Here is a 24,675-nt window from a genome sequence, read left to right on the forward strand (position 1 = left end):
GAATTGTCAAAACTGATTCTAAAATTGGTATAGCAAAGAAGAAAAAGGGAGGGCATGAATGAGCATGACATTTTTGGTGAAACTAAGCCAGGGTTACATGCCTTGACAGATATAAAAAAAGCACTCTAAAGTATAGTTATTAGGCTAAGTGATACTGCTGCAGAATGAGAAAACGACCAACGTATCATAACGGAGAACCTTAGAAACAGACCTACACATATATGAACCTGTAACGTGACAGAAGTGACATTGCAGATCATTAGGAAAAGTATGTCTTGTTCATGAAATTGTGCCGGGCAATCTATATTAGAAGGAAAAAAGAAGGAAAAAGGAACTGGATCCCTACCTCAAACCATTTATAAAAATTAAGTCCAAATGTTCTAAGGATGTAAATGTGATGGGAAAAACTTTTTACATTTTAGAAGAAAAATATGGAATAATATCTTTATTACCTTCGGTAAGGAAAATATTTCATAAATGAAATGAAAGACCTTACAATAAAGAAAACTTACTAACTTTGATTACTTTCATTTTAAGAATTCTTTCTTTCCAAAGACCCTATTAAGATTGCGAAAAGACAAGCCACAAACTGGGAGAATACAGCTGCCATGTTTACAACTTGCAAAGGATTATTATGCAAAATACATGAAGAAATCCTAGAGAACGATAAAAAGAACAACCCAATAGAAAAATCAACCTGTATAAGAAAAGATGCTCCACTTCATTAGTAATAAGGAAAATGTGAATTAAGACCACAATGTGATAACGTTTTACACATAATAGATTGGCAAAAATTAAGAAATCTGAGATTTCTAAGAACTGGAGATTACGCAGAGCAATATGAACTTTTACATTTCTAGAATCAGTGTAAGCTGATAAATCATTTTGGAAAGTAATTTTATCAATTTCTACATTTTTATATTCAATGACCCAGCAATTTTACTCCTAAAAATCTTATATATGTGGTCAAGAAAATGTCCTGCAATGTTTAAGGAAAAATTGTTCAAAAAAAATCCGAACTTTCATCTTTAGAAAAAGATGTAAATAAATTGTATGTTGAAATAAGTCAGTAAATTAGTGAAAATGAATGAACATTATGTACAAATGTACATGAACATAATATATAAGTGAATATTATGACAAAATGTAATGCCACAGTATGATAAACCTTAGAAACATAATGCAGTCCCAGAAGAGTCCATACAGTATAATAATATTTGTAGAAAGCTCAAAGACATACAAAACTAAACAATGTATTATTTATGCACTCATACAGATGTGATAACACATTCTTTAAACAAGGATATGACCAACACAAGGATAGTAAATACCTCTGTGAAAGAGGTAGGGGCTTGAATAGGAAGAAAGAGCTAAATCTGAGCTAATGGTACCATTGAGACAGAAAACAGTTCATATGATATTTCTCATGGTATCTCAGAATTTATATTAATACAGATTATCTTAAACTAATGTTTCTCAAAATATGTACCATAGAGCTAGTCTTAATAGATGGAATTTTTTTAAATCACCATAGGGTTGCATGGTCAAATCAATTTGGAAAATGTAGCATATATTTTCCATCTCTGGAGTTTAACAAAACACATGGGCATAATTAAATGCTTGGGGGAAACCTGCAGCAAAGTAACCTACTTAATTTTATTTAACCTAGTGCTTTCTAAATTTATATGACCCGGGTGGCAGCCATGAGAGTGCATTACTTAGATCTCCCTTCAAGAGAGAACCTGCTGAAAGGAAGGTCTCCAGCTGCTGTGGGATCTACCATTCCTCCTGAGCCCCTAGTAGTAGAACCAGGCCTTTCTTGATGAATGCAGAACTTGTTTGGGGCTCCCATATACCTGGCCAAGAGACTTTCAGAATTACACTGCCATCTGAGGCATTTTCAACCCAATTCTATTTCTTCATCTCTCTTTTCACAGGAATCAGACTTTCACTGGGGTCTGAAAGCTCTCCTTGTCTAACTTGATCCCTTTCCTTGCACAGATTTTTACCTGCACAGTTATTTCGCTCCATAAATATCTTCACTTTCAACAACATTTTGGAATCTGCTCCCCAGAAGACTCAAACTTACACAATCATAAAACTTTTTTTTCTTTAACCATAACAACACATATTCCTTGGAAATAACGTTCCATGGAAAACGCTTTGGGAAGTGCTGTTTTAAGCCAAACTCCTGCTGCCAAGTGAGGAATTATTTTAGCTCACTCATACTTTTATAGTAGGAGAACATTATTTTTAAATGATGTATATATCTTTTTTTTCTCTTTATCCTTTGTTCTTTACTTTCGGAATGAGGGGTGTGGAAAAATAATCCTCAGTGCCAGTATAAATCAATCCAACATTTTTATTAAGTAACTCTGCCATTCTGATGTGTAGTTTTGTTTATTTCACTGAAGCATGAATTTGAGGCAAGAGCTCTAAGGAAAAAAAAAATTAAATATGTTTTGTTCTATTTCTATTAATTTTTAAATACTGCATAGTTTCTTTTCTTTGTTTTTTGTTTTTTTTTCGTTTTTTTGTTTTTTTGCTGTACGCGGGCCTCTCACTGTTGTAGCCTCTCCCGTTGCAGAGCACAGGCTCCGGACGCACAGGCCCAGTGGCCATGGCTCACGGGCCCAGCCGCTCCGCACCATGTGGGATCCTCTGTGACCAGGGCACGAACCCGCGTCCCCTGCACCAGCAGGTGGACTCTCAACCACTGCGCCACCAGGGAAGCCCCTGCATAGTTTTATATCTAAATCAAATTAAATAATTCATTATAAAATTCTTATTTAAAAGATGAAAAATAAAAAAGTAGATATAGTTTATTGGGCATCATAAAATATTCTGTGCCTCAAATAATCTGTACCCAGAAACATTTTTGACAGCCTCATTCCTTTTAAATTAAAAGAAAATTTTAAATAATTTAATGAGTGAGGCAACTATAGGAAAAAATAATTACAATAAACTAATAAAACCAAAGTCTGTCTGACTTTGAAACAGATACCTAGAGGTGTCCTCATGGGAGTCAAATCACAAATAATTTTTCCAAGGTGAGCAACTGAAATGTCAACAATTTATAAAATATCTTGGGACATCACTCATTCATTCATTAAAATAGCGTTACCAAATTCTTAGATGGCAGGTACCTGTGCTAAGTAGTGTAGATTGTGTTAGAATAAGCCTCAAATTCAAAAAATAAAATAATTTAGAATTCATTTTCAAATACTTATCATGAATAGAACATATTTGGTTTCAAAATTATGATTTGATTTTTATTTAGAGTAATTAAATAATTTTTTTGGATGGGCGTATTCAAATCAAGACTAAATTCATTACTTTAATGAGATAAAGTTTAGATGAACCTCTCTTCCTAAAGCATTCACATTGGCTACTTTTGAAAATGCATTTATCTTAATGATTTCAAAATGTCCTTCCTCAGTACTCTTATAAGGGAGGCTGAGTTAACAGCCTAGTATTATGTACTCCTTACTGAGCTGTTAATAGCTTTACTGTCTTTCAAAGAATACACCTGCTGCTCATAAAAACATTTGTGTTGCTGCAGAATTTGGCTGTGTTTTAATATCATATATTTGCAGTGACCTTGTAGAATCCACACTGATCTACTATTTTTAGGGGAAAATAAGTAAAAATAGACATCTTCCCATTTACTTGAGTATATCATTAGAAAATTAGAAAATTTCATTATTACGAATTCTAATATTTGAAAAGTTGTTTTCCTTTAATGTTTCTAAGTTTCATGGTAAACACTATTTGAGTTTGTTTAGGTGTTTATTCTTGAAATTTTGTCTCAATTTATATATGTTGAAAAAGACAGGTTTATGTTCCTATATGTGTATATATTTTAATTAGAAACTAATGACTTGAATACTATGAGGTGTCAACATTTCCACAGAATGATTGAAAAAGGAAGAATATTAGAATTAATTTAGATACTCCTTAAACCTTTAGTAATAGAAAATCTAAGTCTTTAATTAGAAAATATAAAGCTTTAGCAGAGGAAGTATTCTGCAGTTCTTTATGGTTGAATGCAGTGTAAATTAATTGTTTTGGGCTGTTTCAGTTAGCAAAGGCAAATTGCTCCCAGAACCTATATTTCACCCTTCTGTATCACACAAGGACATTTAAAGAAGGCAATCAATGCAATCATTATTCCCATATGTCCCTTGATTCTTGTGATTTCATGGGGTAAATCACAGCAGGTAGATGGACGAAATCTTTCTAATTTAGTTATGCCCGAATGTGTTTAGCTATTACAACTGCTGCTATCAACAACCCCTTGGTAATTTTCTTCCTATTTAGTGAATTGTGCATCATAACATTTTTACCTTAATATATTTAACAGCTACATATTTTTAAAAGACCACCATATAGTCCTTCTGAAGACTTAGTTCACTGGTTGGTTAGCACAGTGGCTAAGGTTTTTTATTGCTATTCATCTGTAACATGACAAATAGGTGGCGGTAGCTGACAGATGTATAGTGCCTCTTAGCTCCTGAAACATGTCACATTAAGGATTATTACAAATCACTATTTTTAATTCATTGTACCAGTGAGAGCTACATTAGCAAGTAGTCAACTGGTCATGCTCACAGATGCAAGTACTAACTTGAGGCCCAAGTAGTGAACTCTAAAGGTGGATCTGTCATCTGAAGAAATTTCTAGACATTGGTGTTATTCTCACCCATAGATCTCAACTGCACCCCTAATTACATAAAACATCAGACTCTGGGCATTCAGCTGATTTTTCCTACTAACTTTATTGACATGGAATTAAAAGATGAAAGTTTCTGTAGTTCTGAGTGATTAATTTACTAAATAACGAATGCAATTCCCATCGACTAACTCAGAATATAATTCATTATTAAAATATTACGTCTTACTCTAAGTGACAGATTTTTCCACCAACTACATAGACATCTATTTAGTAATACCAATAGCAACAATAACAATTCTATCTCATATATGAAGAGGACGTTCTAGTTTACAATATGCTTTCATATGCATTCTCATTTGATGCAACACAACAATATTGTGAGGTGGATGGAGCTGAGGTTTTTATGTTTATTTTTCACCTGAATGTGCTCTGGCTCAGTAATATTATGACATGCTTACATTCATCTCTCTGTGAGTCAGAGAAAGACAGCACTGTATCTCTAAATTCCAACTCAGTACTTTAATTATTAGTAAGGTCATCAGTTTACCAGTAAATATAGAATATCCTGTTGAAATTATAACAGAATTAGTAATCTCAGAATAAAGCCTTGAGAAGCTCTTAGTTTTTTTGATCTGTAACATAGATATCCTCCTAAACTCACTATGATAGAAAAATTGAAATGAAAGTTCAAATAAAGGAAATTAGTTTGGCTCACTCTTTCTAGTTTGCCTTCATAGGTGAGTTTAGATACTTAATTTTTGTGACAAAAGAAATAACAGTTTTATTCTTCCTAATGAGCCTCTTGCCTTATTACCTTGTAAAAAGAGGAGGTGATTTGATGAGTACTCAAAATCCCATGAAATAGCAACAAAATACAAGCTATTTACACCTTTGTTAGACTAAGTATTGTGAACGTCAGTCTCATACTATGATTAGGACTGTGAATTATTTGTAATATATAGAATCTAGATTATCTTTACCTCTGTGTTTGTCAATATATTAATAAAAAGGGAATATAAACTCTAACATAATATATAAAGTTCTTAATGATATGTGGCTGTAGTACAATACTTAATATTGGAAGCTACATAGTGTAATAAATAACAGCACAGAATCCAGAGCTAGACACCCTGGATTCAAATCCCAGCTCTATCACTAATTTATTGAGTAACCTTGGACAACTTACTTGATCTTTCTGTATCTCAGTCTTGTCATTTGTAAGACCTACTTCACAGAGAAGCTTTGAGGATTTTCTGGGTATTGGGAGTGCTTATAGAGCCTGCAAAATAATACTATGAAAGTGTTAACATTAAAAAAAATTAACTATATTATGTTCTGTTTATACTTTCAATTGATTTGTTTTGACTAATTTAACCTGTGTTGCAGGCCTAAAATTTATCTGACTCTTCCAAAGAATCAGATAATTGGAATGTTTAAGTTGATTGAGTTTCATGTGTTAAGACAGAATCTTCAAAATATCATCACCCAATCTAGTGACAAAAAATAGAATCAATCCGTATTAGAGGTCTATGAAATGCAAGTTAATGGTCAATCTGCTTGTTCCAGTTACCTGTTACTGCACAACTACCCCCAAAAGGTAGTGGCTTAAAAATAACAACTAATAAGTATTACATCTCATGAATCTCTGGGTCAGGTAATTTGAACAGGACACATCAGGAGCAGCTCATCTCTGCTCCACAATTTCTGGGACCTCAGTTGGGATGATAGAAAATAGGCTAGGGGCTGGAACACCTGAGGAATGGCCATGCTTAGGAGCTCATCATCATCCCCTCTCCCTCCCCCTCCCTCTCTTCTCTCCCACCTCACCTCCTCTCTCTTCAGGGCTCCTCCAAGTGGCTACCTTGGTCTTCTACATAGCTTAAGAGTCTCAGGCTAGCCATACAATTCAGAGCTCCAAGCAAAAAGTGGAAATTGCCGGTTTTCTTAGAGACTGGGCAATTAATTGACAGTGTCTCACTTCTACACTGCTTTATTGGTCAAATCAGTTACAGGCTAGACCAGATTCAAGGGGTGGGCGGCAAAGATCTGACTTTTCAATGAGAGGGGTGTAAAAGAATTTGCCACCATCTTTAATCTGCTGTAGTACTTGATTTTAGACCTACATAATATTATATTACCTGCTTTGTTTCTAGTCTGTACTAATTTTAAAAATAAGTATATTTTAGTACTAAGCCAAAGCAAATTTATTAATTTTGAATGTGTATGAAATTCTAAAAACTTAAAACTATTTCAATAATTGTATCTGGAGATATTGTAGGGTAAAAAAATAGTTAATTTAGAAAAGTACAGCAAAAAAAAGAAAAGAAAACTTCCACGAAGAAGTTTTTCAGTTCTTTGAATCTGGACTGTACATTGGGTTGTGCCAATGTGGTCATTTCAAATAAAATAGAATTATACAGATCAGATTACCCAAACTTGAAAATAAGAAGATTTCTGCATGTGTAAGGAAAAAGCATCCATTACTAGCGCCACTACCCCCCACCAAGAACAAACTGCATGAATACTTAAAATGGGCAACATTTGTGACTACCAGCAAAGAACTTCTTCACTGTGGTCCAGATTATACTTTATTTTACCCTAAATTTAACTTATTACTTCATCATAATTTTCTTTTTCTAATTTGATTTCAAAACTAGTTTATACATGGAGTAAATAAATAATATACATCCATTGTTTGATAATGATGCAGATTAAAATAATATTTCTGGAAAATGAGTTTGCTTTGCCTTGAATTCCTTTTCTTGCTTTTAACGCTGTCTGTAGTCATCTACACACTTATAAGTTCCTTTGACTTTAAACAGCAGCATTGAAACTAGAAGAACCGTGTGTCTGTGTGTGTGTGTGATCTGTGGGAAGCTGTCAATTACTGCAATGTTTATTAATATTATATTACTTATTTTCTGTCAGTGATGAGATATTACTCAGTTTCCAGTCACAGTATCTTGATAAACCTATTTATTGTATTTTATTATAAATCTTGAGGCATTCATTTGATGCACATTTTAATATTACTAGTCCTCTGAGGACATTTAAAGGCAATGACTGCCTTAGATCATTAACTGAAAATACTGAGTTATTTACAGTATAATGGGATGCTTTTCAAGTCAAGATGATATCACTTACAAAGAAGGTTTAAAATCTCTCTTTTGAGGAGGTGGGACTGCATTCCTTGAAACATAACTTATGCTTTGTAGCTTTGTACATCAATCTTTTTTTTTAAACATCTTTATTGGAGTATAATTGCTTTACAATGGTGTGTTAGTTTCTGCTTTATAACAAAGTGAATCAGTTATACATATACATATGTCCCCATATCTCTTCCCTCTTGCGTCTCCCTCCCCGCCACCCTCCCTATCCCACCTAGAGGGGTGGTCACAAAGCACCGAGCTGATCTCCCTGTGCTATGCGGCTGCTTCCCACTAGCTATCTATTTTACGTTTGGTAGTGTATGTATATCTATGCCACTCTCTCACTTTATCCCATGTTACCCTTCCCCCTCCTCGTATCCTCAAGTCCATTCACTAGTAGGTCTGTGTCTTTATTCCTGTCTTGCCCCTAGGTACATCAATCTTAATAGATATCTTTGTTTCAATTTTGAACAAAACAAATATATCTGTCATCAGATCACAATTAAGACCCATCAACAAATATAACAAAAAAATTAAAGTTTCACCATGGCAACAACATACATTTAAATGGGAAAGATAAAAATGAAAAATAAATCTTCAGAAAGTGTTTTCTTCCTATTCTAAATGAGACTAAGGCATTCTCATGCTTGTACATTTAAATGAATTTCTGCCCCTTTTCAATGCAAGAAGCAGCTCTTGTATCACCATATTTTGCGGCTAATTTGGACAAATGTAAGCCTTTAATGATACTCAGAGAAGATAACTGTTTTTCCATGGACACTTCTACAAAGTGGTTTTTTTTTTTTCGTATTCTAAGGCAATTTCACTCTAGTGAAATTCTGCCTTCTTTATTATTCTTATCTATAAATCTTACCTTCCTTATTATTCACTTTAATTCCGTCAGAATATCTAGCAATGAAGAAACAGTTTTGGAGGCCAGTCACCTACATTTACTGTCTAGTTATTTCATTTTCAAAGACTTGTTCTCTACTATTCTTCATATTTCTTACCTATCATATAATTCAATTAGTACTATTGTGAAAAAAATTAACTGCTCTATATTTTTCTTTTCTAAAAAACATGTTATACCTCCCAGCTTTATTATTTTTTTAATCCACATTCCACAATTAAGGAAGAATTAATCAAAGTACCATGCATGTGTTACCTTTCTAGTTTTATGCCACTCCATTCAGCCATATTTTTCCAATGGTTTAACTTTGAAAACATTCAGTTTGACATTTGGAATACCATTTATATTTGAAGAAGTCAACATATGTGTAGTAATGTTTCCAAAGATGTTTAGTGTGGTTTTTTTCCTCTCAGTGGCATTTATTGATAACGTACCCTAATTTTATGATAAAAGTTGTTTTTTAGCCTTTTATATAGCTATTTTAGTACTTGACCTAAATTACTGACATCAGCAGTAATTTGTAAACTTTTCTAAAAAATGTCTAAATTAAGTGTAATCCTCAAATATTCTTATAGTGATTATAATTTCCTTTTCATTTCTCCCTTTGTAGATAAATAATTTTATTCATCCTCAATACTTCAGTAAATATGAATTTTTAAAATGTTTTGTTCTACATATGTTCCCTTCTTTTTCTATCTGTATGTTATTATTCTTATCACCAAATTTACACATGGTTTTAAAATTCTTATAAATTACCCAAAACCTTAAAAATGAATGATAAATTTAAAGTTGTTGTTTGTCTATGACATACTTTTAAGAAAATCATTAAGGAATTTTGGGATGGAGACACTTTCTTCAGAGACAGGTATCAAGCTTTAAACATTGAATTTCTACTTGAACACCATTATAAATAATTATAGAGTAATAGAGCATGGAGGAAAAATCTATATCCCATCTGCAATAAGGTAGGTTACACAAAGACAGATGGGAAAGTTAAAACTGAATAAATATTAAAATATATATGTATTAAAAGATATTTCAGCACAAATCTTAGGTTTTCCAAGCATATTGTTTTGCAAAGTATTTTTTGACAAGTAGAATCTTGGCTGTTCTCCACAATGTTCTGAAGAAAACAAGCCAGCTATAATGACATAATATTATTGCATTTTGATTACGGAAGTACCATAAGCCAGCAAAACAATTTTTCTCATCTCTCATTTGAATTATCATTCATTTATGCACACTAATTTTAAATTGCTATAACAATATGTATAATTTAAAAGCTAAACATATAGAGCAATTAATTCATTAATATATTTGTTCAGTATACTTGGCTAATGTATCATGATGTATCATGTATCATTGCAATTATGAGAGGTTACAATATGCTTGAAACACTGCATTAAGCCGTGAGAATATAGAGGTTAACAGGCAAGCAAAACACTTATAAAATTTTTAGAAAGACCTCTCACAGCATCTGCAGAATTACCTCAAGGCATAGGTCTATCATTGCCCTAAATTAAATGCACCACCTATTGATAATAACTCCTAAAAGAAAGAAATAATGCTAAACACATTTGTTGGAGCCTGTAAAAGGGTTTTATGTGTTATTTGGCTTTTTATCTTACAACAAGTCTGACTCTTTGAGATTGTATAATCTTTGCAGTTTTCATAGACAAACTGACTACCACTAGGACTCCGTTGGTCTCATTCTAGCACCAGTATTTTGTAAAGGTCACACTGGAATAATCTAGCCATTTTCCCTAAAAGTAAATTTAACCACAATTTCAAGCAGTTAATTATCTACATGTAACTTATCTGTTCTCTGAAAATCAATTATGAATGCTTAATTCTAGAGCAATATACTGCTCCCATCAGGTATACTTTGCTGCCATCTCCTACTATTGCTCAACATTTAATGTTCAAGGAGTGCATTTAATTTCATTTTAGGTGAAACAAGATACACATTGGAAGGAATATAAGAAAAAAAGTCATGAATGCATTTAAAGGTGATTTAGGGTTATCTCCTGTTTTGGATTACTGGGGATAATCAAAAGTTGATTATAGTAAATTATAGCTGTGGTATACTAAATGATACTTCTCCAAAAGTGCAGTCAAAAAGTAATTGTGTACTTAGAATATCTACTTCTACATTTTTCTTACTTATGCTTAATTTGTAATTTTGTCATAGCAGTAGCCAATTTTTACTTTAAAAAAAATTCAGAACACCTTACCCACTAACTTAGAACACCCTACCAACCAGCTTGTTAACCCCTTCTCTCCCCCAATTAGAAACTCCCTCTTGTGTACTTAAATGATTGTGAGAAAAGAAGGTAACTCTTTTGGCTACCAGCAACAAAACCCAACTCTGATGATTATTTAAGGATGTCAAAATGTAGAATCCAAGGCAGAGCAGAATGTTCTAGACTCAGGAAGGCAACAGTCAGAAAAGCTGAGGTTATTCAACGTAATTCTCTTTCTGTATTTTTCGTGATGGATTCAGTGTCATTGGATAAGAAATCCATAATTATTTTCACTTGCTTTTATCTCCAGGGCAATCAGCTTTGTTGGGCACCAGCCCCCTTTTCTCCTGATTGTGGGGCTAATTTAGATCTGGTCACAGGAGAATCAGTGTGAGCTGGAAGCCATCCCAATTTGTGCTCCTACATTGGAGCAGGAGTTCTAGTAGTCCAGTTCCTAATGATATGTGACCAGAGCTGCACAAGGTGTTAAATGATGGCTAGGTATTCCTTTGTGAATATCAATCAGTAGATATGTATTAAACACTAACTATGCATCCAGCATTCCTTTGCTTTTTTGTTTTGTTTTGTTTTTTGAAGCAACTATATATCACATTTTTGAGGAAATTGCTGACTACTTAGGGATATATATTGATACGCATTGAAATAACTAGAGGAAGGAGTCAGGTAGTATAAAATTATTCCTTCATTCTTTGAATCATTCCTTGAAAATCATGCAACAAAATTTAAAAATTTTTTAAAAATCCCCCCATCTCACCCCGATATCTATTTATTTGAAAATTTAGAATATTATCTTAAATAACACATATTAAAGGGTAAAAGACTTAAATTATAAACTATTCTAAAATGAAAGACATTGAGATACATATATATCCAAACCTTAAAAAGATGAGGAAGAAGGAATGAATAAGTGTAAAAGCAAAAATTAATGAAACTGAATCAAAAAAAGTATATTTGATTTAAAAAATCAAAATCCAGTGGTTTTGAAGACTGATAAACAAGGTTGACTAGAAGGAGGAAAATGTTATTTATGGAAGAGATTTTCAATAATAGGACAAGCCTAATTGTAAATTTACATCAATAAATGTACTATATAAATGTAATGGATAATTTTCTGTTGATTACCAAAACTGAATAAGAAGAATATCTGAATATAGGATGAAATAATTTTAAAAGATGGTCAAATATCTGTCTCTGAAATGGTCTTTCAATTAAGGTTTCAATGAACAGATAATTACCATGTTATATCAATTATTGCAGAACATTAAAAAATGAAAATTTTCATAATACATTCTCTTAAATATAGCTTAACCCAAATAGTATAACCAGATATTGATAATAAAAAAAGTTAAAATCAAGAAAACTCTAGGCCAAGATCACTTATAAAGAGAGGTATAAAAATTCTATTTGAAATATTATCAAACTGAATCCAAAATTGCAATAAAAATTTTAGAACTATATTATAACCAAGTATTAACAAGTAAGGTTTATCTTAGGAATGCAAAGATAGTTCTTCACAAGTATATACTACATTAAGGTGAAAAACATAGAATCACCTTGGCAAATACAGACAAATTGTTTTATAACATTCAAAATCCATTTCACATTTTAAAAACAAAATACAAACAAAATTACAGTGTAAGAAAAAGGAAGAAAAGTTCTCACCTAGATATCTACTAAAAACCTAAATCAGACATGATTATATTTAACAGTTCCACATTAACAGCTAATCCATTCAAGAACAAAGAAAAATAAGATTCCTACTTTTACTGCTACTATGTAGTATTCTACAAAAGATCTTTGAATTACAGTTACGAAAACCAGGGATTTTCTTTTTTATACAGCAAACTGTTATAGATTTACTCATACAGGTCTTGCATATTTCTTGTCATATACTTAAGCATTATAAGGTTTCTGTTGCTATGGTATGTGGAATATTTTAAAATATAATTTTACTGGTCATTGCTAGTGTATAGGAAAGCAACTGATAATTGTATGTTGGCTAACTAACTGATTTATTAGTTCTAAATCTTTTCAGTTAATCCTCTGCGAATTTCTAGGTAGACAGTCATAATTAATAGAGAGAAAATGATGGTTTATTATAGCTCAATCATTAGGAGAGACATTTTCCACATATTAAAAAAACTATTGTTTTTAAATTTCAGTAAGATAATTAGGAAGAACCTGTGTACCTTATGGTTTGCCTGGAGTAGAATAAGATTCTCTCTCTAAAAAGCTCTAAAAAAAGGTATAGATTAACACTTCTTTGGGATGAATCAAAGCAGCTGATACAAGAATGAAAATAGATGACTTTTTAGGACTATAAGCTCTTATATAAGTATGCCTATTTTATGGACATGCTATAACTTCAGTTCCTGGGCTCACACAGCTCATTCTGATGCTCTATTTTGCCAATCCTACAACCGGAGTGCACTAGGAGTTCATGACTCTCTCAGAGATTGACTCATTCTAATTAAATTCAAAAGCAAACTGAGGAACAAAGCACAATGCCCATATATTGATCTTAGAGAAGCCTGTCCTTTCCAGGAACAAATATATTTATTTCTACTTCTATAGCACTTGGGAATTCACATTAGTAATCAGGAGATTGCAGCATCAAAGTAAAAATATGAAAAATCTTAAGGAATCTTTCAGCCAGGGTATGATAAGTACCTGCGCCCAGGTAGGGCTCATTATTATAATGACCTATAAAATAAAATACACCAAATTCATTGTCTCTCTTCTTTGGAAAGCAATTGTTAAACTCTGGCAGGATCTAGTACACAAGCTTTCCTTTTCCTAGGGTCATGTGAAATAACTTCTTTCATTCAAGTAAAATATTTTCAGGTTTGCTAATACCATTGTTTAGGCAACAGGATTCTTTGATAACCTTTCAAACTTTATGTTTCTAGGCTGTGCAATTCTTGCTTTATCAGGGAAAATATTTTTCTGCAGGTAATGAATCATGTTCTAAATGTGGTTTTAATTTGTTTAGTTTTGAGAGATTATTATGCAGACACCTCAACAGTCTTCTGTCATGAATTGTTTGATGAATGTGTGTTTGTGTGTGTGTGTGTTTGTATGTGTGACAGAGAGGCAGGGTAAGAAAGACAGACACAAAAATGGAAAGAGAAAAGAGACAAAAAAATGACTTAGATGACCCCTAGCAGAGCTATTAATATCCACTTTTTTCTTTTCTTAGGACTCTATAGCTTCAATCTCCTAGCCAGTAGAACAGGAGCTTTACCATTGGCTTAATTAGAACCTTGCTAATTAAAAAATAACGATTGTGGTAGTAGAGTGCTAATTTTTAATAGCACTTTTACCTATTCCTGATGACTTAAACTTGGCATGACTTACTTGAAAGGATAAAGGAAAATCCAACAACGCTTTTAGTCTGTCCTCTTAGTACTGTTCTGTGAATAAAGCCATGTAGAGTACCATCATGCATAAAAAATTCTAGAAGAATCTCCTGGACCTTATCAAAAAATTCTATTCTGAAGCCCCAAACACGAATATTTTATGTTCCTTGGAAGATTGGGTGAATTATAAGCCCCTTGGAATTTCCTGGAATCTGTCTATATGACATAATATCAAAATAGACAAAAAATAAAGGCAGAATGATTGGATGTGTTAACCTTAGTAGAAAATAATTTTATCTTTGAAATTTTCAATGTTGAAAATTGTTTCTACCACTGAGGAACTATTTATATAAAAGTATTCTAATGCCATCAAATCATTGCTATCTGGTTCACAGTCTGTCTTAAATTTGAAGTTATTTCTAGTGATCAGATAATCAAGAACATAAAGTGTGAAAAAAATAACCTTGGCTCAAAGTCTAATTTATAAGCATTTTTGCCCTGCACATATCTGCTTAAATTGGATAGTGAAAAAACACAACTTTAACAGAAGCCATTGACTAGTTATGTGACGTGCTTTGGTAAGTTACTTATTCTTTCTGCACCAATTTCATCATATGCTAAGTGAGACTAAAAATATTACCAGTTCTTATTGCTTCACAAGATTATTATGAGTACTACATAAAGAATGTGTGTGAAAACACCTTGCAAATTGTAAGGCACTGCATAAATCATGGTTGTTATCTTATGATTGCTGATATATATTTAGATCTATGTATCTGTACAAAAAAACTCTACAACATAATTTTTAATCACATATGTAATCCAATTAGTTTAACATTTTTAAAAAATACAACAATGTGGTAACATCTTAGAGAAAACCCCCTAGACCCAAAGACTTTAAGAGAAAGCAAACCAGCCAGAAGATGACCACTTTGTGGGCCTATTGCATCTACTTCCATAAGTGGGATGGTAAACTCAAGAGATTAAGATGAGGCATGATGAGAATCAATCACAGCAGAAGAGAGCGGACTTGTATTTCTAACATACAAAAATTATAGAATATAATTGCTTACGTAGAACTTTGGTGATTATGTAAGCCAGATCTACTATAGAGCCCTAAAACCATACCCATAGAGAGCATTCAGTGAATATCGGTGCAATGAATGAATTTTCTGTATGAGCAAATCAAAGTCTTGAAGGTGATTTACCAAGGTACATAATAGAAGCAGAACCAAAATCGAGCCAAGACAGGAGAATTCTAATCCAGAATTCTTTACATGCTGCCTTCTGTTGATAACAGACCATGTTACCTCTGGTTGCAGAAAGATGCAGCCATAGTGACTGGACACCTGAACCTATTTCTTTTAACTAAGTTAGTTTTCAGATTGAATGCTAAGAGGGTCCAGACTCTAGTAAGAACATCCCTGTTAGTGACCATGAAGAGTTGACATCTATAGAGATAAAACACAGAGTCAGTATTTTAAGCAAATGAAAGGTTCAATGTAACAATAAGATTAGACTCCCAGGAAAACCTAGATCCTCAGCAGCTGGGACGGGGCAATTCCTGAGACTAAGCTGCAGACTCTGCCCTTGAGAAGAGAACCTTAAATAAAAGTCTACATCTCTAGAGAGTAATACATGCATATTGTTTGACAGTGAATGCTCTGTGTTCACACTACAGTTCTGAACTATGTTTTCAGTATATGTGAATACAAATATATAAAATAGAAATTGTGTATATGTTTATTTTAGGAAATGATATACATAACAGTACATTAAAGTGCATTGCTATTAAATGATTTGTCCCATGATTGATATTATTATTTATGCTTATCCAAGGGGAAGTAGTGCAAAAACTGTTTCACGTTCAGCCAATGAGCTAATGCTTCTCAGTACAGAAGACTGCCAGTGCTCGCCTATCCACAGTCCAGTGTACTTTGCAACCCATGGGGTCATGCCTTTGGAGCTTCACTTTATGCCATTTATTTACTGCCTGACAACCTGTTTTGACCCTTAAAAGTGTGAAATAATAATCCTGGATCTGCCACAAAGACTAAAAGAAATAGTGTATTTATGGAAATTAGTAAATACTCAGAACTGGTTGATAATATATCATGAAAACTTATGAAGTACAGTAGTGCAGTACTTAGAGTGAAATTTGTAGACTTAAATTGTATTTGAAAAGGTGTACTGACAATTAGTGAGTTAAGCATGAAATGTAAAAAGTTAGAAGACAATATAATTAACACAAAAAAGAAGAAAGAAAATAATTTATAGTAAGAGCAGATATTAAATGAAATAGAAAACAAAGAAACAATAGAGAGATAAAGCCAAAAGTTGGTTCAAGCCTCTGGAAAGCTTGATCAAGAAAAAAAAGAAAGTACTAAAATGAATAATATTAAGAATGAGAAGATTTTATTATGGATTTAGCAAGGGTAAAAAACTTATAGTTTTATGAACAATGGAATGTATTACCTAGGAAAGTTGAAGACATAGGTATTATGCAAATAGCAATTCCATATGGTACAAACTCTAGAAAAACTCTCACACATACCCTATTCAAGCATGTTCAGAATTGAGCCCCCATGGATGAATAAAGAGATCTCGATGGCTCTGCAGCAAAACACTGTCTCTATCTGGTGACAGCTACTTTGAATTGGAGTTGATGTGTCAGGAGAAAGGCAATTAGCCAAAGTTCTGGGACAGTAAGTGCCCTATGCTTTTCATGGGTAAGTGCTAACTTAGTTTCCCAAGAGCTTGGAAACACCAGGAGAAGAGGGGGCTGATATGCACTGGAAGGAGGAATTCGCATGACTGTTCTCTGAGCTCTCTTTCTTGGCATGATCCGAGGAGGCAAGATGTGAGGCAAGGCAGCTACCCCCTCACTGCTGTGTTGTAGGCTGAGGAACCATGTAAGCATACTTCCTACTTAATGATTTTTATTTCAGGGATATAGCTACAGATACACTTCTGTATAACAGCAGACATGCTAAAAGCTATTTGCAAAAGGAGTCCTTTGCCCCCTGTAACTTTACTGAGTAATAAATTACTATTTAGCTATGTTTTTGTGAAGCAGCAAAGACATAATGTGTAATTATTATGGTGCCATTCTAAGTAAATTTTTCAATCTGTATCTCCTCTCTTTAAGGATAAGACTAAATTCTTTTTTTCAGGATTTAAAAATTCTCTCAATCATAATTTCATACTGTGCAATGCTACTCAGAATACCCCATAACTCTAATGTTGCAGAAAATTCTGTGAGAGGTGGAATATTCTCCTCTTCTATGTAAGAATGAACAATCCAAAAGTTTTTACAAATTTCTACCAGAAACAGTATTATCTCTTCCAATAGAACACAAACTTTCTTTCTCCACAATATGGGTGTTAAACCCCCTAATTATAAAGGCCTTCATCTTAGAAAGCTTCTTCTTTAGGGCCTTAGCAGATAATTACTGCCACCAATGATTTTATAGAATTTATTTTCTTGGATTTTATAACAGGCAGATATTTATTTACTTTCTAATCTGCAAATGACCTAGGGATAAATATAAGTTACAATTTATCTGTTTTGTCTTTTTTATTTAAAATGTTGCTATTGTTTACTCATTTTTCTTTGTACTTTGTGTTTAATAAACAGTTGTATTTGGGGTATAGATGACAAATTCAATTCCTCAGCTAGACAGAGAATAACCATGTAGCATATAAAGTTCTGACAAACAAGGCCATAAAGTTTTAAAATGATCTTTAAGGATTTTTTTTCTCAAAAGTAGCTTAAGGAAAATGATTTTCATAGTTCTAAATCTTATAGCATCACCAGACAATAAATGCAGTTTGATACATTCTGCATGTATGTAGGTTACTTCGTTTGCCTGGAAGGTCTCCTGAACAACAGATATTTTCAGGCAAAGGCTAAATGAAATCTTGATGGGAATATTATAGATCGAATTTAAGCATCAAATGAGTGACTTAATTAATGATCTTGAAAGTTACTTCCATCTCTGAGAATCTCTATCTTTAGATATTTTATAATGAGAATAGTGGAGAATTAACTCAAGGGCCTGGTAGCCTAATTTGACCTATGAATTTAGAAGAGTTGTTCCTACAAAAATTTTTTTTTCAGATACCGTAGTAGAACACCATTATAAAGTTATTCAACAATAACACTATACAAAAACAGTATTGACTTTAATGTGTTCCCACTACCAGCATATTGTGGACAGTCTCTTAAAGGCACAAGTAAATTGTTCTGAGGTGGTGGACAAGACAGCCCACTTAAAAGACCCTGAATGACGAGGGCATTCAGTCAGTTGTGGTTCCTGTTAGTGAGAAGAGGTAGTTTGGCAGTTAACCACGGGTGACTGGGAACCAAGCCTCCAGTCCTGCTGATTTCTGAGGTGTGCTGTCTTTCATACTGTGCTGTGTCTTTGATGCTCCCTCACAGGCAGACCGTTTTAAAATCTACCTCACAGGGAGGGGGAAGAGTAAGCTGGGAAGAAGAGAGCGGCGTGGACATATATACGCTACCAAATGTAAAATAGATAGCTAGTGGGAAGAAGCCACATAGCACAGGGAGATCAGCTCGGTGCTTTGTGACCACCTAGAGGGGTGGGATAGGGAGGGTGGGCGGGAGACGCAAGAGGAAGGAAATATGGGGATATATGTATATGTACAGCTGATTCACTTTGTCATAAAGCAGAAACTAACACACCATTGTAAAGCAATTATACTCCAATAAAGATGTTAAAAAAGAAAGAAATAAAAACAGCAAACCGGACAAAGGCTCCATGGTGCAACACAAGCCCAGGGTCTTTTAGCTGCATTAAATGAGGGCAAGAAGTCAACACAGTTGAAACATATACTCCCAGAGGGTTCTTTGAAAATAAGAAGTATGTACTGTTTTTTTTTGTGTGTGTGTATTTAAGAAAAAATTTATTGGAGTGTAGTTGATTTACAATGTGTGTTACTTTCAAGTGTTCAGCAAAGTGATTCAGTTATACATATATTCATTCCTTTCTAGGTTTTTTTTCTCATAAAAGTTATCACAGAATATTGAGTAGAGTTCCCTGTGCTATATAGTATGTCCTTGTTAGTTATCTATCATATATAGTAGTGCATGTATGTTAATCCCAAACTCCTGATTTATCCCTCTCCCCCGCCCCACCTTTTCCCTTTGGTAACCATAAATTTGTTTTTGATTAAAAAAAAATCTACCTCACAATCAGTATGTATCTCGTACATCTTTACAAAGTAAACTGTGGTATTTTGCAGAGGAGTCAACTCTCCCTCAAAGGAAAATTTTCATCATTTTATGTCTTAAGTTGCTTCAACTTCAGTGTTACTACTGGGGAATCACTGAGTTTCAGAACAATGCAGTTGATTCGGGATAAAAGATCGCAAACTTTAAAAAAACAATTAATTTATTTTTCCTTTCACCCACAGGTCTACCCACGGATAGCGCCGGCATTTTGGCACTACCTGCGGGTAGAAGTGAGTAGCGGGTACTTGAACTCTCCCACCCTTGCTCCTTGCTTGCTGCTGGCCCGGTCTGATCTGATGTGCCCATTTTATTCAAGATGCAGCTGCCATTCTGTCTAAACATGCTCTTCACGCCACCACCATTCCTTAGAGTCGGGTCAGAAATCCAAATCACCAAAAATACAAGATCATCATCTTTCTTAAAAAGTTTCCAAATCAAGACCATATCATATGCATTATAATTGGTGAAAAACGAAGCACTAAATTATGGAAAACCATGCTTGCATCAGTTCTTAATCAGTATTTTTGAGAGAGCAGAATTCCTCAGCTTGACTTTACAGTGTGTCAAGGTAAAGGAAAATAACCCTGCTTCACTCCCCTTCTCTTCTCTTCTGTCTCCAGGACCATGAGCAGCAGCTCTCCTATTCCTCCACGAGGTCCAAGGCCCCCAGTGCCATCATCACAGGTCTCAAGCCAGCCACCAAGTACATTTTTCATATCCGAGTGAGGACTGCAACAGGGTACAGTGGATACAGTCAGAAGTTTGAGTTTGAAACAGGAGATGAAAGTAAGTTTCACACAAAGATATAAAATAAGATGTTAATTTAGTGCGGTTCCAATGTGACCTCATAGTTGAAAATCTGATGTCCCAAATTTTGAATAGTCTCATCATGCAGGATTCTGTTCATGTAAATACTCATACAGTCGTTTCAGTTAATGCTTTGGTGCTATCGTTAAATATTTTCATCACTCAGGCCACAACACAGAGAGTCTCACTGGGTGGTGTTAGCCTAATTGTCCGCCAGTCTTGGCATCATAATGTGATACTAATGAATACTTGGAAGAGAGTAAAGCCATGAGCAAATGATTTTAGCAGTTAGTTCAAAATTATGCAGCTTTGGCTTGTTATATTAGATCAATAAAAACAGTGGTCAGGAGACAAACTCCCCTGAAATGCACATTATAAGTTTAAATATTAGATGCATGGGCTTGATTAGAAACTCAAATTAATTTCATAGCGTCAACATTGAAAACTAAAATGGGAGAAGAGGGGAGTGAGGCATTCCAAAGTCATGTAACATAGCATTAAATGTCATGTTCATTCTAAACCCAGTTCTACCATTGAATTATTTTTTCAATTTTAGAAATCCATCACATTGCTATCTTTGTAAGGATGATATAGGTGGCTTTTGCTATGTACTTTGATGGAAAAATATCTAAATACCTAATTATAATAAAATTCTGGGGCTTCCCTGGTGGCGCAGTGGTTGAGAGTCCGCCTGCCGATGCAAGGGACACGGGTTCGTGCACCCGGTCCGGGAAGATCCCACATGCCGCTCGCTAAGCCTGCGCGTCCGGAGCCTGTGCTCCGCAATGGGAGAGGCCACAATGGTGAGAGGCCCGCGTACCGCAAAAAAAAAAAAAAAAAAAAAAAAATTCTGTTCCCATCACTGTTAAAATACCTGTATTTGCATAAGAATTCAAGAATAGCAACTTTATTTTAAAAATTATTTATGAATAACAATAATAATGTCTAGCATTTATTGAGCCTATTCTCATAGGTGCCAAAAATGATGTGCAGTATTTTACATGTGTTGTCTCTTTTAAACGTTTCAACATCCAATGAGACCAGTATTATTTTCCTAATTTTACTTATGAGAAATCAGAAGCCTAGGGAAATTGAGCAACTTGTCAGATTCATGCAGCTGGTAAGAAAGCTAAGCTAAAATTTGAAACTAAGGGCTATCTTCTTCCAAGGCCAGTACTCTACCATCCTGCCAAGTCCTTCCATTGGAATTATAAAATGCTAATGGTAAGACCACTGATTAAGCCACAATTCCCCCAGTTTATCACTCCCTGAAAGTGAAGCTATGTGAGTTTCTAACTATATGACAGAAAGAGTGTTCTGTTGTTGTTTTTAGGTTAGTGAACAACATTGATCCATAAGAACTTTTTCGTTACAACTATATCTAACTAAAAAGTGGAAAAGCACTGAAATATTTAATTAAGAAGGAATACAGCTTAAGGAGGGAAAGTGAACAAAGGAATAAAAAGAATACTTATAACCTGGATGTTTAATGTCTGTGATAGTCGTTTGTAATCCCACTGAACACTATTGACTTTTCAAGCTAGAGACGAAATTATTGGGAATGTAGTTATCACAAAACTCCATAATCAAAAGCAATATAAAATATTCAAAAAAATGTCCCTGCTATGTCCTATTGACTGCTTTCTTCCCTGCCCACATGTCAAGACTTAATTTAGGTGCAAAGCCAAGGACACAATTCAAGGAAAGTTTGGTCCAGGGAAGAGTCACATCATTGTCTTGTCCAGGGTGTGTTTATTGTGTCTTATTTCACAGAAGAAGAAATTCACCTAACTTTTTAAAAGTATGACATTTTTGAGTATTATATCATCAAGTCAGAAATGTACTCTCAAACTCATAGGTCTAAATCTAGATAATTCATTTATGTTTGTCTGGGACTTTTAGACAAAGCAATCTAGTCTAATAAGAAAACATAAGTTCTGATCTAAATATTGTATTTGGTTTTAACTCTAAATTTCAACTTATTGTACTTTCAGGACTAAAATTCTTTCAGATGTTATGTAAAAGATAAGTACTTTGAAACTCCTTAGCAGAAAGGTCCCATACTTACAATGACCCAGTATAATATTGATTCATTCAATGAAAAATATATAGGACAGTTAATATGTGCCATACTCTACGTGAGTCTCTGGGGATAAAAAAGTAATAAGACCTGCAACCTCTGCCTTTTCATAATTTATAGTCTAGATTTGTGGGAGGAAAATTAAAGTTTCAATTAAAAAATACAAGGTTGAATGACATGTACTACCAGACAGATATGCAAAGAGTGCTATGAGAGCATAGAGAAGCTGCCCTAATTCAACATGAATAGATCATGAAGGTCTGGAGGATGAGACGCAGTGGCTCATTCTTTAAAGAAGGGTGATAAAGGAATAGCAAAAGCGCTGAGATCTGAAACAGCATGAAAAATTTAAAGAAGAGCCAACTATTTGGTGTGACTACAGTGAGGAGACATGAAAAATTAAATGGTGGGAGCTAAAAGCAGAGAATTATATACAGGGGCCAAGAACAAGACGAAGTTGCTCTTTGGGCCATGTTAAGCTTATTGCGCTTTATGAAGATATTGAAGATTCATGGGAGGATTTTAATTAGGAGTAATATGACCAGTAACATGTGCAAGACTGTCTGCTGAGCAGTTTACACAAATTATCTTTTTAATTCTGCTAAGATTATAACTCTTTTTAGAAACTTAAGTAGCTTTACCAAAATCTGATAACCAATGAGTGGAGGTGCAGGATTAGAACCCTAGAAGCACCTGACAGCAGCAGCAGACAGCAAAAACCATATTCTGAATTACTGATTTATAAATGTCATGAAAGTGACTTTTATAATACTGTTGAAGAGACAACAGCGTTTGAGAAGAGTTTGAAAAATATGTTTGTGTAAACCTGGAGTTTGGGTGCATAGAGTGGCTCCCAAGTCAATTTACAGCCTGAGGAAAAATTATTTAAAGGATCATTTTTTATCTGGTTAACTTTAAATTGCATTTTCAAAGCATGCTGTTTATATCCAGGAGAGAATTTCAATGAATAATGTCATAGTAAGATATGCGTAGGTTTACTATAAATTCAGGAATATAATGATATGAATCCAAACTGACAGCATCAGTCTTTTTCTCTACATACCCTCTTAGTGCATCTTTAAATTTTTATAGCTTTTGTTTTTCAAGTACTGTCTGAATTATTGTAATGTCAACTTCCTTATTAAGGTCTCTCTTGTGTATTATTTAATTAACTGACTTTATGATGCATAGAGATGGGGTGTGAAGTGGGAAGGTGAAATTAGGTACTCTCTCATTTGATGGTCTAGTTCAAATTTTTTAAAACAAGCAAAACAAAGTAGTTTATAATGTCATTCCCTTTAGCTATACCTATTTTACTTTGTTCAAATTTTAGTTTGCTAACAACCAATGAGACGATAATATAAAATATGAAACAATTCTTTTTCAAAATTATAATGTTCTTAACTGATTACTTGTACTCTACAAACATAGTGGCTTCATTTATTTTTTAACATCTTTACTAGAGTATAATTGCTTTAAATGTTGTGTTACTTGCTGCTGTTTAACAAAGTGAATCAGCTATATATACGCATATATCCCCATATCCCCTCCCTCTTGCGCAGCCCTCCCACCCTCCCTATCCCACCCCTGTAGGTGGTCACAAAGCACTGAACTGATCTCCCTGTGCTATGCAGCTGCTTTCCACTAGCTATCTGCCTTACGTTTGGTAGTGTATATATGTCAGTGCTACTCTCTCACTTCGTCCCAGCTTACCCTCCCCCGTCCCCGGTCCTCAAGTCCATTCTCTAGTAGGTCTGCGTCTTTATTCCTGTCCTGCCCCTGGGTTCATCAGAACCATTTTTTTTTAGATTCCATGTATATGTGTTAGCACACAGTATTTGTTTTTCTCTTTCTGACTTACTTCACTCTGTAAAATGAAGTAAGATGGACGCTAGGTCCATCCACCTCACTACAAATAACTCAATTTCGTTTCTTTTTATGGTTGAGTAATATTCCATTGTATATATGTGCCACATCTTCTTTATCCATTCATCTGTCGATGGACTTTTAGGTTGGTTCCATGTCCCGGCTATTGTAAATAGAGCTGCAGTGAACATTATGGTACATGATTCTTTTTGAATTATGGTTTTCTCAGGGTATATGCCCAGTAGTGGGGTTGCTGGGTCATATGGTAGTGCTATTTTTAGTTTTTTAAGGAACCTCCATACTGTTCT

General features: G+C 34.1%; 1 protein-coding gene across 2 annotated transcripts in view; it reads left to right on the forward strand.

The window, feature by feature from the left end:
• Nucleotides 1-24,675, forward strand: part of EPHA6 (EPH receptor A6) — an 867,569-nt gene that overhangs the window by 534,022 nt on the left and 308,872 nt on the right. Inside the window, exons 7-8 of one of the 2 annotated variants that reach the window (XM_060010502.1) lie at nucleotides 19,797-19,844; nucleotides 20,235-20,400. In XM_060010502.1, the coding sequence (XP_059866485.1) occupies nucleotides 19,797-19,844; nucleotides 20,235-20,400 (214 nt within the window). The remainder of the gene's footprint in view (nucleotides 1-19,796; nucleotides 19,845-20,234; nucleotides 20,401-24,675) is intronic. The other variant, XM_060010503.1, reaches the window with a different exon arrangement.

This window comes from Delphinus delphis, chromosome 4, assembly GCF_949987515.2.
Source record: "Delphinus delphis chromosome 4, mDelDel1.2, whole genome shotgun sequence".
Classification (NCBI taxonomy): domain Eukaryota; kingdom Metazoa; phylum Chordata; class Mammalia; order Artiodactyla; family Delphinidae; genus Delphinus; species Delphinus delphis.